The sequence below is a fragment of the Fukomys damarensis genome, unplaced genomic scaffold, assembly GCF_012274545.1.
Source record: "Fukomys damarensis isolate Sample0158 unplaced genomic scaffold, DMR_v1.0_HiC HiC_scaffold_23, whole genome shotgun sequence".
In the NCBI taxonomy this organism is placed as follows: Eukaryota; Metazoa; Chordata; class Mammalia; order Rodentia; family Bathyergidae; genus Fukomys; species Fukomys damarensis.
This window is the reverse complement of record NW_022900935.1, coordinates 8,447,846-8,464,646: the sequence shown is the minus strand read 5'-3', so window position 1 is coordinate 8,464,646 and position 16,801 is coordinate 8,447,846. Positions and strand designations below refer to the sequence as shown.

General features: G+C 36.0%; 2 protein-coding genes across 3 annotated transcripts in view; both read right to left on the bottom strand.

Annotated features, from left to right (window-relative positions):
* Positions 1-3,198, bottom strand: part of Znf684 (zinc finger protein 684) — a 13,118-nt gene extending 9,920 nt beyond the window's left edge. The window contains exons 1-2 of one of the 2 annotated variants that reach the window (XM_010625928.3): positions 3,065-3,198; positions 1,378-1,416 (exon numbers count right to left, since the gene is read on the bottom strand). In XM_010625928.3, the coding sequence (XP_010624230.1) occupies positions 1,378-1,392 (15 nt within the window). In that variant the 5' untranslated portion in view covers positions 1,393-1,416; positions 3,065-3,198. Of the gene's footprint in view, positions 1-1,377 lie in introns of both variants that reach the window. The other variant, XM_019207738.2, reaches the window with a different exon arrangement.
* A 17-nt stretch (positions 3,199-3,215) lies between these two features.
* The window catches only part of Exo5 (exonuclease 5), a 21,689-nt gene continuing 8,103 nt past the window's right edge, over positions 3,216-16,801 (bottom strand). Inside the window, exon 3 of the transcript XR_002025408.2 lies at positions 3,216-3,376. The gene's annotated coding sequence lies outside the window, so the exon portion shown is untranslated. The remainder of the gene's footprint in view (positions 3,377-16,801) is intronic.

Genomic DNA, 16,801 nt, shown 5'->3' with positions numbered 1-16,801 from the left:
AAACCCCAAAAAAAAAAAAAAAAAAAAACAACTTTCAACAATAAAGCCAAAATCATGTTTAATGGGTAAATATTAAAAGCTTTAGAATCAGGGCTGGAGCTGTAGCTCTACTTGCCTAGAAACTTTGCCCCCAACACAGAAACAAAAAGCAAAAAGCAAAAAAATGAACAAACAAAACCGAAGGCAAATATCTGTGTGTGGACCATAAAACAGATAATTAAGCCAGGTGTGGTGGTGCACACCTGCAATCTCAGCACTTGGGAGGCTGAAGCAGGAGGATTACCATGTGTTCAAGGCCAGCCTGGGCTATATAGTGAGTGCAAGGCTATACCCGTGGACTACATACTGAGACCCTCTTCAAAAAAAAAAAAAAAAGGGAAAAGACTCACAAATTAATCTTTAAATTTACCTAACATCCTGCTTTAAGAACCCAGAAATTATTCTTTAAATGCAGTGACTCTAAAATTGATACTGAGAAAATGCTCAAAACAGCTAGAGAACTGAAAAGGGACAAGGTTAACTTATTAACCATCCAAGTGAACATTAAAAAGGCCATATACTTGGACTGATAAACTGAGCTCACTTAACACCACTTGGCACTAGGATCTCCACTTATTCTAGAAAACACTAAGAAAAACATAGGAACTGGGTGTGGTGGCACATGCCTGTGATGCCAGAACTTGGGAGTCAGAGGCAAGAGGATCACCATGAGTTTGAGGCCAGCCAGTGCTACAAACTGAATTCAAGGCCAGCCTGTATTGTATAGCAAGATCCTGTCTCCAAAAAACAAAAACAAATAAGAAAATCATAGAAAACTGGATATATTTATTACAGACCTGCTGTAAATGTTATTTCTAACAGTACCTATGTGACAACCCATTAAAGAAATTTTCTTGGGCTGGGGATTTGGCTCAGTGGCCCTGCGCCTGCCTTGTAAGTGCAAGGTCCTGAGTTCAAAAAAAGAAATTTTGGGGGCCTGGAATTTAGCTCAGTGGTTCGGTGGCCTGCCTTGCAAGTGCAAGGACCGGAGTTCAATCCCCAGTCCCCACCCAAAAAAAGAAATTTTCTTCAGAGAAATATGCCAGCCAAAAAAACCACTTTACTTATCTGGAGAATTATTTTGCTTAATCACAATGCCAATACTTTAGTTGATAATCCGTTTAATATGACTTTCAGGAAGATTGAGTACATATTTGCAGCTCAGATTTATTCCAATTATATATGTAGACCACACAACATGACATCAACTTATTTCCTAAATTTCCACTTGGACCTGATTTTCTAGTCGATCGACACTTTCTCTAACTCTGCATTTTCTTTTCATTATGTGGATTTTTGGGAAATTTAAATGATTGAATGAATAGATGGATGCCTTACCTGAAAGTTGATCATTTTTGGCAGTTCCTGAACAGAAACCTATGAAAGTAAAAATAGGGAGAACAGAAAGACATGGGACACCAAAACTAACATTCTAGCAGATCTGAAGTATCCACACTGCAGCCTCAGAAGATGCCACCTAGTGGGATAAAGATATTTCTATCAAGTTAGCAAATCCATGTTTCATATGTATACAGTTGTATTTGTGATTAAGAATATGTGGAGCTTAAAAATATTTTACATTTCTGCCCTCTAACACCAATTTATGAAACTTTAAGCCAGTGACTTTTCTCCTTTGTATAAATTAATTCCAAGGAAATAATGAATAAATAAAAAAGACTAAAAGCCTGGGTCTCTGAATCTTAGTATGTACATCCAAATTATTTTTTCCTGTGATTCTCTTGTCTCTACTCCGAAGCTGGTATAAGAGATCTGAAATTAGATTGAGATTTCTCTTTTCTCTCTCCTTCCTTCCTTCCTTCCTTTATGGGCTTTCACTAAATTGCTTAGGCTAATTTTGAACTTCTGGGCTCAAATGATACAACTGCCTCAGCCGCCTAAGGCATGCAGCTGCCTCATTCAGCTGAGGTTGAGCTTTCTTTTTTGGTACTGGTGATCGAACTCAGGACCTTGTGCTTTCCAGGTAGGTGACAGAACCACTGAGCTAAATCTCCAGCTAGCTTGCGCTTCCTTGAGAAGGCTACATTCAGAAACACAGGTTCATTTCTTAGTTCTCACATTCGTTCATGTTAAAGCTGGAGCCTTCAGGTTAGACTCCAAATCTGTTTCTCTGTCTCTGGGTCTACATCATCTATGAACTCAGTCTGGAATTTCTGAAATTCTAACCAGTGCTGCTGGGGTCCTGGGCTAAAACTGACAAGCAAGAGTTGTAGATTCATTTATAGTCTTCATGGGAAGATCTACAAATACAAGAGATCCTCTCAAAATGACTACAAATCAAAATGTACTCAGCATTCATTGCTCAAATTTCAAAAGGAAGTATACCTGTAATAGTTACCTTTCCTGAGAAACACAGCCTAAAGAAGAAAAGGTTTATTTTGGGTCAGTGTTAAGAGGTTTCAGCGCATGGCTGGCTGGCTCCAGCAGAGTAACAGGGAAAGGGGCAAGAAAGGGGCAAGGATCAGGAATATTCACCAGGGTCACACCCTCAGGCCCTACAGTCACATCCAGACGTGTGTTTTACTAATCTCCTAGATATCTTTCAAACCAATCAAGCTGACAATCAAGATTAAGCACAATACCCCAACTCTGTTATGCTGGAGCGTAATGTTGTAAAACAGGGATGTCATTTGTAAAAAATTCATCTGGGTTTGAATCTTTTACCAGCTAAACTGTGCGAGTCTAGGCAAGTAATATGCAAAATGTTGAGAGAACTACTTCGGATGATTGCAGACGATTACCCTTATGCAGGCTTCTACACTGTGGCCCTTACCTACAAGAGCAGGAGTGCAAAATGAGCTTGTCCCACTCACAGCCGGGCTCTAAGAATCTACACAGTGCCAGCCGGAGCCCTACTCTGCTTTCTCTGAACTACTCGCGTTGGACAAGACCAAAACACCCAAACACACGTGGGGTAAACCCACTTGGGACTTGTACAGTTTAATCTTCTCTAGGGTAAAACCACAGTTCACTCCGTAGTTCCAAGTCCTGCAAAGCCTTACCATACCTGCACCTCTTTACCGCCGCGTTCTCCAATCTAAGACCAGGATCAGGTTACAGCGTCCTACTGAGACTGGAGGAGCAACCCAAACACTGCCCTTCACCAGCGGCAGTAAACTACTTAATACCGGTTACTGTCCCACAGCGCGTGTGCGGAAGTAACTCCTCACCTACAGTTCCCAGGCTCCTTTGGAGTGTAGGCCATTCATCCGAGACCACATTTCCCATAAGGCCCGTTGGAGCTTCTTTCCGGATGACCCCTCCCCCGATAGTTCTTCCTCTTTCGAGGGTCGTTATTGAGTCGCTATCCGTAGTCTTCCTGTGGGCCAAGTTCATTTTACAAAAAAAGGATTTTATATACTGTTTCATTTCATTTTTTAAAAAATGCGTTAGAATTTCAAATAATGGAAATTCGAAATCAGCAATATGCTAAAAGAATATTCTTTGTGCGGTATCTTCTAGCAGTGCACTTATGCTGTGGAGACAAAGAAGAGCCAAAGACTGAAAGTACAAATTGAGGAGCTAAGGATTTACATCAAGGATTTACATTTAGTGGTAGAGCGCTAGCCTGGCATATGGTATGACTCTGGGCCCAACCCCCAAGCAAAGGGAAAAAGAAAAATAGAACAATCAGTACAATAGATGAAAACAGGACGTTTGTCTCAAAACCAGGACTATCTTTCAGTCACTAGTGCTGTTGAAACATTCTGTCTGGGCAGAGTGGTGGAAGTTTGGTAAATTCTGATGAGAGTTTGATAAAAGTGAAAGGGAAGAGGGTCAGGGATTTAGCTCAGTGGTTCCACAGCCTGCCTCGCAAGCGCAAGGACCCGACTTGATCCCCGGTACCAAAAAAAAAAAAAAAAAAAAAAGTTCTATGTATTCTGTCTTCCAGTAGATTTAGTATTTCTGGTTTTTTTTTTTCTGTTTTAATATTTAGATCTTTGATCCATTTCAATTTTACTTTAGTGCATGGTGAAAAATATGAGTCTAGTTTTAATCTTTGGCCTGTGGAAAGCCAGTTTTTCCAGCATCATTTATTAAAGAGTATTTCATTCAGTGAAGGTGTTTGGCTCCTTTGTCAAAGATAGGTGGCCGAGTGTTTTTAGAGTAGTTTCTACATTTTCTAATCTGTTCCTTTGATCCTTGGGTCTGTTTTTTTTTTTTTTTTTTTTTTTTTCCCTGCCAGTACCATGCTTTTTTTTTTTTTTTAATCACAGTAGCTTTCTAGTATAATTTCAAAGCTACTTGTGATGCCCCCTTCCTTACCTTTGTTGTCCAAAATTGAGTTTGCTATTCTAAATCTCTTGTTCTAAATGAATTTTAGGGTTGTTTTCTCTAATTCTGGGAGATATGCTATTGGTGTTTTCATCAGGATTGCATTAAATCTATATAAAAATTTTGGAAGTATGGCCATTTTCACTATCTTGGTTCTTCTACCCAAGAAGGAGGGCTACCTTTCCATTTTCTGATATACTCTTCAATCTCCTTTTCCAGAGTATTGTAGTTTTCAGTGTAAAGATCTTTTATTTCATTAGATTGATTCCTAGGTATTTCATTTTTTAGATGATATTGTGAAAGGTGTTGTTTCCCTAATTTCTCTCTCAGTGAATTTGTTATTTATGTACACTAATGTTATTGGTTTTTAAGTGTTGACTTTGTATCCAGCTATGCTACTAAATTTGGTTATTGAAGTCTTTTGGTGGATTTTTGAAGTCTTCTGTATAGAATGTTATGTCGTCACAAATAATGATAATTTAACTTCTTCTTTTCCTATCGTTATTCCTTTTCTCTTTTTAATTATTCTAGCTAATGTTCCCAGAACTATATTGTATAAGAGTGGTAATAGTGGGCATCGTTGTCTTGTTCCTGACTCTACAGTGAAAACTTTAAGTTTTTACCCACTTAGTATGGTTTTTCATAGATAGCCTTTCTCAGATTGAGATAAAGACCATCTATTCCAATTTTCTGTAGGTTTTTTTAAAAATCATGAATCGGTATTGGACTTTGTCAAATGCTTTCTCTGTATCTATTGATATGACCATATTTTTTTTGTCCTTGGCTGTTTTCATATGGTATATTAAATTTATTGATTTGCACATATGAAGCCATCCCTGTGTCCCTGGGATGAATCCTACTTGGCCATGGTGTGTAACCTTCTTGATGATTTGCTGCACTCTGCCCGTATCTTATTGAAGATTTTTGCATCTATGTTCATTAGGGAGATTAGCCTGTAGTTTCCTTTTTTAGTTGGATCCTTCTTTAGTTTTACTATCAGGTTAATGCTTGCTTCCAGGAGTGAATTTGGGAGTTTGCTTCCCTTTCAATTACACTGAAGAGTTTGAGAAGTAGCAGCATTAGGTCTTTAAATTTCTTGTAGAGTTCAGCAGTGATTCTATCACTTTTCTTTGTTGGTAGGTTGTTAATTACATCTTCAATTTCATTGACTGATACGTTTATTTAGAATTTTTTACCTTTTTGATTCAGCTTTGGTAATTCATATGTATCTAGGAATCTTTCCATTTCTTCTGTGTTTTCCATTTTATTGGAATACAGGTTCATTGTTTTCCCAACACTGGAGATTGAACTCAGTTCTTTGCACTTTTGAGGCAGGCACGGCTCCACTGAGCTAAATCCCTGGCTCTAGAATATAGGTTTTTGAAGTAGTTATCACTGATCTTCTGGATTTCTGCAGGATCTGTTGTGATTTCACCCTTTTAATTCTTAATTGCATGGAATTGAGTCTTTTCTTTCCTTTTTAAAATAAGGTTGGCTAAGAGCTTGTCAATTTTATTTAATCTTTCAAAGAACCAACTATTTGATTAATTGCTTCTTTGTATTGTTTTCTTAGTCTCCATTGCATTGCTTTCTATATGATCTTTATACTTTACTCCTTCATATGAGCTTTGGGCTTGCCTTCCTGTGCTTTTCCTAGAAGCTTGAGGTTCAACATTAGGTTATTTCAGCTCACTCTTTTTCTGATATGGAAATTCACTGTTATAAATTTTCCTTGTAGGATTGTTTTCATTGCAGCCCGATAGTTCTGGTACATTGTATTGGCATTATCACTTAATTGTATAAACTAATTTCTTCAATTTCATCTGTGACCCATTGGTTATTCAGGAAGTTGTTATTTAATTTGCAAGTGTTTATGAAGTTCTTGTGGTTTCTTTTGCCACTGATTTCCAATTTCATTGCAGTATGGTCTGATAATATGCATGGGAAATTTTCAATTCCTTTTCATTTACTTAAGCATATTCTATGACCTAATATGTGATCTATTTTGGAGAATGTCCCATGTGCAGCTGGAATGAATGTGTATTCTGATGTTGTTGGGTAGAACACTCTATAGACATCTACTAAGTCCATTTGTTCAATGGTTTGGTTCAGACCTGAGGTTTTTTGTTTTTTTTTTGTCGGGTTGATGTATTTGTGACAGTGGAGTATTGAGGTTCCCCTTTACAACTGTATGAGGGCTTATTTAATCATGTCTGTTAATATTTGTTCTACATAGTTGGGAACACCAGTATTTGGTATATATCTATATATCTATCTATCTATCTATATATATATTTGTATAAACTAATTTCTTCAATTTCATCTGTGACCCATTGGTTATTCAGGAAGTTGTTATTTAATTTGCAAGTGTTTATGAAGTTCTTGTGGTTTCTTTTGCCACTGATTTCCAATTTCATTGCAGTATGGTCTGATAATATGCATGGGAAATTTTCAATTCCTTTTCATTTACTTAAGCATATTCTATGACCTAATATGATATCTATTTTGGAGAATGTCCCATGTGCAGCTGGAATGAATGTGTATTCTGATGTTGTTGGGTAGAACACTCTATAGACATCTACTAAGTCCATTTGTTCAATGGTTTGGTTCAGACCTGAGGTTTTTTGTTTTTTTTTTTGTCGGGTTGATGTATTTGTGACAGTGGAGTATTGAGGTTCCACTTTACAACTGTATGAGGGCTTATTTAATCACGTCTGTTAATATTTGTTCTACATAGTTGGGAACACCAGTATTTGGTATATATCTATCTATCTATCTATCTATCTATATATATATATATAGATAGATAGATAGATAGATATATATACACACACACACACACACACATACATAATTATTATTTTCTGTTGGCTTGTTTTCTTTACAAGAATGCAGCCACCTTCTTCATCTCTCTCAGTCTTGGCTTGAAATCCACTTTGTGTCCAAATATAATAGCTAACCCTTCTTTTTACTGGGTTTCTATCACATGGAGTATGACAAAACAGTACTCAATCCCTAGACTTTCACTCTATGAATCTTTTTAAATTAAATTATTTTCTGAGGCATATTTCTGGATCTTGTTTCTTGATCCATTCTACCAGTGTTTCTTTTGATTGGTGAATAGACCATTTACATTGATGGGTATGACTCATATGTATTGACTTATCCTTGTCATGTTATTTTCCCGCTGTTGGTCCCCCTCCCCCGTTAACTGCTTGGCTTGCCTAGTGGACTCATTCTGTTTAGGTTCATGGAGTTGTAGTCCTTGTTATCTCTTTTTAGACTTTCAGAACATTTTTTGTATGCGGGTTTTGTGGTCATGAATTTCTTCAGGTGTTGCTGTGGAAGTATGTTATTTCTCAATCAATTTTGAAAGATTGTTTTGAGGGGTTTATCAATCTGGTTTGGTGACTTTTTCTTTTGTTTGTTTGTTTTTTTTAAGGGCTTGAAATACTTCACTCAAAGCTTTCAATTTGAAGGTTTGTGTTGAGAAGTCTTCAGTGATTCTGATAGGCTTACATTTAGAGGTAATTGATTTCTTTTTTCTAACACCTTTTAATATTCTTGTGTTGAATTTCTGGAATCTTTACTATTATATGTCTTGATGTAGTTTTTTTTTTTAATCACGGCTAATTGGAGTTCTATATGCCATTACTTCTGTGAACAGTTTGTTTTGTCATTTGCTCTATCTCCTGCTTTTTCATTGAATTTGATCAATCTTTATTTTATTCATTAAGTTTATTCATACATTATGATCACATTCATCATTGGGAATTCATACCTATACCTGGTATATGTTGATTGTTCTTTTTTTTCCACTTTACCCCCTCCCTCCCTTCCATCCTCCACCCCTCCTTTTTTACTAAAAAATTTACTCTTTTCACCCTTTCTTTTTATATATATTTTTATTAGTAAATTTTATGTATACAATACAGTTACATTCATCACTAGGATCTTGTACCTTTACATGACATATCTTGGTTCTTATTCTTTCCCCATTCCCCTAGCCTCCCTTCACCCCCCCTCACCTTCCCTATTTAAAAAGACTTTCCATTTTTTCCTTTTTCTCTTATTTTTAATTTTCCCTTCTTAACTTTCCCTACCCCTCCCACTTCCCCTACACCTTTAGACCTTTTCTTCCCGTTACACAATATCAATTATACATTTTGATCCTATTTACATTTTTAGTTTAACATACCAGAGAAACTATACAGTATTTACACACGTGTGTCCTATCAATTTCACTTGAGTATGTCCTCAATGTGCATCCACTTAGCTATAAATGTCTCTAGTTTCTCATTCTTTATGGCTGAGTAGTACTCCATTTTATTTTTAAAAACCACATCTTTATCCAGTCTTCAGTTGATAGGCAATTGGGCTGTTTCCAAGTTTTAAGTGGTTTTGTTCTTTCTTTTCTTTTTCTTTTTTAGTACTGGGGATTGAACTTGGGTCCTTGTGCTTGCAAGGCAGGTGATAGAACCATTGAGCTACATCCCCGGGCCCTCCAAGTTTTAGCTATTACATACAGTGCAGCTATAAACATGGATGAACATATATCACTGTAGTATGATTCTTTTAATTCTTTTAGGAATCGGAAGATACCCAGCAGGGAAATAGCTGGGTCAAATGGGACTTCTAATCCTAGTTGTTTAATGTATCCTCACATTGATTTCCACAGTGGTTGCACCAGTCTGCACTCCCACCAAAAATGAAGAAGGGTTCCTTTCTCCCCACACCCCTACCAGCGTTTGTTATTGGTTGATTTCTTGATAACAGCTGTTCTTTCTGGTGTAAGATGGAATCTCAGTGTTGTTTTCATCTGCATCTCTTGAATGACCAGTGACGAACATTTTTTCATATGTTTATTTGCTGCCTTTACTTCTTTGAGAAATGTCTGGTCACTTCAGATGCCCATTTTTGAACTGGGTCTTTATATTTGGGGGATCTGATTTTTTGAGTTTTTTATATATTATATACAAAATATATAAAAATATATTTTTATATAGTACTTTGTCTGAGGAGCAGCTAGTAAAAAAATTTTCCCACATGGTAGGTTATCTCTCAGCTGTGTTGGTGGTTTCTCTTGAACTGCAGAAGCTTTTTAATAGGATGAGATCCCAGTTGTTGATTCTGTGTGCAAGTTCCCGAGCTACTGTGGATTTGTTCATAAAGTCTTTTCCTATACCAATATCTTAGATAGTTCTACCTAATTTATTTTCCAGCAGGTTTAGTGCTTCTGTTTTGACATTTAGTAATCACTTGGATTTTAATTTAGTGCATGGTGAAAGATAGGGATCTAGTTTTAATCTTTGGCAAGTTGAAAGCCAGTTTTTCCAACACTATTTATTAAAGAGGCTATATTTCCTCTTTGAAAATTAAAATAATTAAAAGTGAGGATGGTTGGCTCCTTTGTCAAAGATGAGGTAATTGAGTACATCTGAGTTGTTTCTGCATCTTCTAATTTATTGACCCTAAGGTCTGTTTCTTTGTTGGTACCATGCTGTTTTTATCACAGTGGCTAAGTAATATAGTTTCAAGTTGGGGATTGTGATACCCCATCATGTTGCCTAGAGTGGCTTTTGCTATTCTAGTCTCTTCTGGTTCCAAGTGAATTTTTGGATTATTTTCTCAAGTTCTGTGAAGTATACTGTTGGAATTTCAATTGGGATTGCATTGAATTTGTATAGCAGTTTTGGAAGCATAGCCATTTTTACTATGGTGCTTTCTACCCAGGAGCAAGGGATGTCTTTCCATTTTCTGATATCCTCTTTGATCTCTTTTTTTCAGAAGGCTGTAGTTTTCAGAGTAGCAGTCTTTTGTCTCCTTTGTTACATTGATTCCTAGATTTTTTTTTTTTGCTACTATTGTGAAAGGACTTGTTTCCCTAATTTCTCTCTCAATGAGTCTGTTATTTGTGTAAAAGAGGCTATCAATTTTAAGTGTTGACCCTGTATCCAGCTACTCTACTGAATCTGTCAATTAAGTTTAGAAGTCTTTTGGCACAGTTTTTTGGGTCTTCTATGTAGAGTATCATATTGTCAGCAAGTGATGACACTTTAACTTCTACCTTTCCTATCTTTACTCCTTTTATTTTTTTCTCTTGTCTAATTGCTGTGGCTAATGTTTCCAGAACTATTTTGAACAGGACTGGTGACAGTGGACACTCTTGTCTTGTTCCTGGTTTTAGTGTGAAGGTTTTCAGTTTTTGACCATTTAGTATGGTGTTGGCTGTTGGTTTTTCATAGATAGCCTTTATCAGGTTGAGATACAAACCATCTATTCCAATTTTCTGTAGGGTTTTTAAAATCATGAGTGGATGTTGAATTTTGTGAAATGCTTTTTATGCATCTATTCAGATGCTCATATGGTTTTTTTCCTTGCCTTTGTTTTTTTGTTTGTTTTGTTTTGCTATGTTTTTGGTACCAGGGATCAAACTCAGGTCCTTGCACTTGCAAGGCAGACACTGGAACCACTGAGCTAAATCCCCTGCCCACCTTTGTTAATATAGTATATTACATTTATTGATTTACGTATGTTTTGATTTACATCCTTGCATCCCTGGTATAAGTCCAACTTGGTCAGGGTGCATGATCTTCTTGATGACCCTCTGTATTATGTTTGCCAGTATCTTATTGGGGAACTTTGCATCTATGTTCATTAGGGAGATTAGCCTGTAGTTCTCTTTTTTGGTTGGGTCTTTCCCTGGTTTTGGAATCAAAGTAACACTTGCTTCCAAGAATGAATTTGGAAGTATTGATTCCCTTTCAATTTCACTGAAGAGTTTAAATAGTGGCAATAGGTCTTCTCTAAATGTCTTGTAGAATTCAGCAATGAAGACATCAGGACCTGAGCTTTTCTTTGTTGGTAATTTTTTAATTACATTTTCAATCTCAATGAATGTAACTGGGGTGTTTAGACTTTTTATATCTTCTTTATTCAACTTTGGAAATGCATATGTATCTAGGAATCTGTCCATTTCCTCTGTGTTTTTCATTTCATTAGAGTACAGGCTTTCAAAGTAGGTATTCATGATCCTCTGGATTTCTGGTGGATCTCTTGTGACTTCACCTTTTTCATCCCTAATTGCACGAATCTGAGCCTTTTCTTTCCTTTTTTTGATAAGGTTGACTAAGGGTTTATCAATTTTATTTATTCTTTCTAAAAATCAACTCTTCAATTTGTTGACTTTTTATATCATTCTCTTAGTCTCCATTGCATTAATTTCTGCTCTGATCTATATAATTCCCTCCCTTGTATGACCTTTTGGTTTGTCTTGCTCTTCTTTTTCTAGGAGCTTAAGGTTAAGCATTAGGTTGTTTATTTGAGCTTGCTCTGTTTTCCTAGTATAGACATTTACTGTTATGAATTTCCCATGTAGAACTCTTTCATTGTGTCCCATAGATTTCTGTATGTTGTATTGGCATTATCATTTAATTGGAGAAACTAATTTCTTCTTTATCTGTGACCCACTTGTTGTTCAGCAGGATGTTATTCAAATTCCATGTGTTTGTGAAGTTCTAGCATTTTCTTATGCTATGTTTAATTGCACTATGGTCTGATAATATATAGGGGAGAACTTCAATTCCTTTGCATTTACTTAAGCATGTTCTATGAGCTAGCATGTGGTCTATTTTGAATAATGACCCATGTGCAGCCGAAAAGAATGTATATTCTGATTTTGTGGGGTGGAACACTCTGTAGACATCTACTAAGTCCATTTTTCCAAAGGCTTGGTTCTGTTCTTTCATGTTGATTTTTTTGTCTAGATGATCTTTCTATTTGTTATAGTGGAGTATTGAGGTCCTCCACTATAACTGTATTAGTGCTTATTTCATTTTTCATATCCATTAATATTTGTTTTGTATAGTTGGGGGCATTAGTATTTGGTGCATATATATTGATGATTGTCAACTCTTGTTCTTGGATTGTTCCCTTTACAAGGTTGTTGTGGCCTTGTCTCTCTTAATTAGCTTTGGTTTGAAATCTACTTTGTCTGCAAATAGGATAGCTACCCCCAAGGTTTTCTGGGTTCCTGTCACATGAAGAACTGTTTTCCATTCTTTTACTCTCAGTCTATGAATTTCTTTGTGAATTAAGTGGGTTTCCTTCATACAATATATTGCTGAATTTTGCTTCTTAATCCATTCTGCTAGTCTATTTCTTTCAATTGGTGAGTTGAGGTCATTAACATTGATGGTTATATCTGATATGTATTGACTTTTCATTGTTATGTTATTTTCCCATTGTTGGCTCTTGTATCTTTTATTTTTTTTTCTCCACTCCCTTTAATTTCTTGCCTTGCCTGGTGTATTTGCTCTGTTGGGCCTTATGGAGTTGTGACCTTCATTGTCTTTTTCCAGGATATTGTTTAGAATTGTTTGGAGTGCTGGTTTGGTGTTCATGAAATTTCTCAGGTGTTCTTTGTCATGGAAGTATTTTATTTCCTCATTCATTTTGAAAGGTAGTTTGCAGAATACATCAGTCTAGGTTGGAGGTTATTTTCTTTTAGGGCTTGAAATACCTCACTCCAGACTCTCCTTAACTTCAGGGTTTGTGTTGAGAAGACTGCTGTGATTCTGATGGACTTCCCTTTGTATACAATTTGTTTCTTTTCTCTGCTTGTATTTTGTTCTTCTGTTGCATTTTTGGGATCTGGGATCTTATATGTCTAGGTGTAAAAAAAATTTTTTTATCATGGCTAGTTGGAGTCCTATATGCCTCAATTATCTATATGTCAAATTCTTTCCCTCTGTTTGGGAAGTTTTCTGTCATTAATTCTGTTAAAAGTTTTTTTTAATGTCATTTGTACTTTCTCCTGCTTTTTCATGGAGTCCTATCAGTCTTATATTATTCTTTGCATCATCTAGGAACTATTGGATCAATTCCTCATGACCCCTTGTCCATGGTCACTAACCCCAATCCTATCTTCTATATCTGATATTCTATCTTGACATTCGCTCATTCTGCTGCAAATGCTTTCAACAGAGTTTTTAATTTCTGGGATATGTGTTTGAATCTGTTTCATGGATTCCATTTCTTTCCTATGTTGGGCATTCATGGTTTCCATCATGGTCCTGAGCTCATCTATTTTTAAAAAATCTGTTTCTGTTCTAGAGTCTCTAATCATATCTTTCATTTTTCTATCTCTGTGGTTATCTGGGAAATTATTTCTGTTTTGAAGTTTTCTAGAGCCTCATTCATCTGTTTTGTTATTTCCTGTGCTATCAGTTCAGGGTGTCCAGGTGGTTAACTGTGAGACTTTTCCACCTCATTTCCCACAGAATTTACCTTTGGTGAGCTGGAAGTCTGAGTTTGTACCTTGTTTAAATGTCTTTGCATTTCTATTTTTGTTGTTGGTACTGTCCTTGGTTTAATTCCTGGTTTGATACTTTGACCTTCCAGATATAGCTGGTCTTTAGGTTTTGGGTATCTAATTGCTCTGAGACATTCTCATTTTCATAATACCAAGAGGGACAACTGATTAGATCAATCATAACACCTTGCTTTGTGTGTGTGTGTTCTGTCTCATCAAACACATGAAACAGTCAGTTTACAATGAAGCTGGTTCATATGTAGATCTATTCAGGCTATTCTTCCAATCTTGGAAGGCTTGTGCTTCTAGGTATTTTGTCCTTTTCATCTAGGTTATCCAACTCCTGGAATACACTTGTTCATAATATACTTTCACAATCTTCTTTATTTCTGTGGAATTAGTAGTAATGTCTCTTTCAACTTTGATTTTGGTAATTTGAGTTTTTTCTTAGTCCACCTAGCTAAAAGTTAGTCAAAGGACCAATTTAGTTTTATTGACTTTGTTTTCCTAGTTTTTAAAATCACTACTCTAATATTTATTGTTTCCTTCCTTTTGTAGGCTTTGGGTTTAGTTTGTTCATTAAGCTCTAAAGTTAGGCTGTTGATTTGAGATTTTTCTGGGATTTCAATGTAAGCATTTATAGTTATAAATTTTCTCTGATCAGTGCTATCATTGTGTAAGTTTGGCAGTAGTGTAAGTCTTTTCATCCATCTACAAGTATTTTTTGTTTTTTTGTGATTTTTTTCCTTTGATCCATTAAGAGTGTTGTCAATTTCCCCAAATTTGTGAATCTTCCACTTATGTTACTGATTTCATTTACAACCAGTTGTGGTTGAAGAAGATACTTTGACACATAACTTGGCTAACATACGGTCTATCCTGGAAAATACCTCAGCTGTATGTGGGAAGAATGGTATTCTGGTTTTGTTGGACAGTGTTCTGTACATGTTAAATTTAACTGATTATATTTTTTGATTGTCTACAGTATTTCTTTAGTAACCTTCCCCCTAATGATCTTATCCATTGAGAATGGGGTATTAAAATCTGCAATTTTGTAGAAATGTTTATTTGTACATTGAATTGTCAATTTTTGTTTCATATATTTTGATGGTATGTAGTTAGGTAAGTATGTTTGTTATATCTTCTTGCTGTATTCAGCCTTTTATAATAATTTCCTCTATTCTTATAAATTTTTCTGATTTAAATTATATTTTGTCTGTATCTCACAGAATTAAGGAAAACAACCTAAAATTCACTTGTAACAAGAAAAGACCTAGAACAGCAAAGGCAATTTTGGACAACAAAGGCAAGGGAGAGAGTATCACAATCCTGGACTTGAAATTATATTACAAAGCTACTGTGATAAAAATGCCATGGTTCTGGAACAACAACAACAAAAGAGACCCAAGGATCAATGGAACAGATTAGAAGATGCAGAAACAACTCCAGAGACACTCAGCCACTTTATCTTTGACAAAGGAACCAAACACTTTCACTGGAAGAAAGAAAGCCTCTAAAATAAATGGTGATGTAGAAACTGGCTTTCCACATGCCAAAGATTTAAACTAGACTCATATTTTTCACCACACACTAAAGTAAAATTGAAATTGATCAAAGATTAAATATTAAAACAGAAACACTAAATCTACTAAAAGACAGAATAGGTAGAACTCTTGAAGATATTGGCGTAGGCAAAGACTTCATGAACAAAATCCCAATCACACAGGAACTATCACAAGGAATCAATAAGTAGGATCTCATCTTATTAAAAAAAGCTTTTGCACAGCAAGAGAAACCAACAGAGTGAAGAGACAACCCACAGGGCAGGAAAAATTTTTTGCCAGCTTTTCCTCAGACAAAGGATTGCTATCTAGAATACATAAAGACCAGATTTAAAGACCCAATCCAAAAATGGGCTTCCAAAGTGAATATTTCTCAGATGAAGTAGAAATAGCAAATAAATACATGGTATAAATATATGAAAAAATATAACAGCACTGGTCATTCGAGAGAGAAAAATTAAAACAACACAGATTCCATCTGACTCCAAAAAAAATGGTGGTTGTCAAGAAATCAATAACAAATGCTGGCAAAGCTATGGGAAGAAAAGGAACCCTTTTCCACTGTTGGTGGGAGCATAGATTGGTTCAACTACTGTGGAAATCAGTGTGGAGATTCCTCAAAAGACTAAAAGTAGTAGCCAGGTGTAGTGGTGCACACTTGTAATCCAAGCACTCAGAAGACTGAGGCAGGAGGATCACGAGTTTGAAGCCAGCCTGGGCTAAATAGCGAGTTCAAGGCTACCCTTGCCTACATAATGAGACCCTGTCTCAAAAAAACAAAATAAAAACCCCCTAAAAGTAGACATTCCATTTGACCCAGCTATTCCCCTTCTTGGTGTCTTCCAAAAAGAATTAAAAGCAGCATACCACAGCAATATATGCATACCCATGTTTATAGCAGAACTGTTTGTAATAGCTAAATCTTGGAAACAGCCCAAATGCCTATCAACTAATGAATGGATAAAGAAAATGTAGGGTTTTTTTTTTATACAATGGATTACTATTCTACCATAAAGAAAGTTGAGCTTGAGACATTTCTAGCTAAATGAATGTACCTTGGGACCATACTCTTTAGTGAAATAAATTGGACACACATTTAAACACTGCATTGTTTCTCTGGTGTGAGAAACTGAAAGTGGAAATAAGGATTAAAATGTATAACAGAGAAATGGGAAGAAAATGTTTAAATGAGAAGAGGAACAAGGGAGGGGGCAGGGAAAGGAAAGAAGAGACAATGAAAAAATGAAAACAAAGCTTTTATAAATAACAAAGGGAAGAGGGGTCAAGGGGGGATGGAAAAAAAGAATCAAGATATATCCTGTACAGGTACAAATTCTCTATGATGAATGTTATCATGTGTATCTAAAATGTGCCAATAAAGGTTTTTTTTTAAAAGTATATGTTGTCTGATAGTTGTATAGCTACTCATGTTCTTTTGGTTATTTCTATGTAATGTATTTTTCTATCCCTTCACTTCATCTATTCATACCTGTTCCCCTCCACCATCAGGAATCAAACTTGGGTCCCTGTGCTTGAGAGGCAGGCAGCAGAACCACTGAGCCAAATCCCTGGCCCCCTTTTTTTTTTTTTTTTT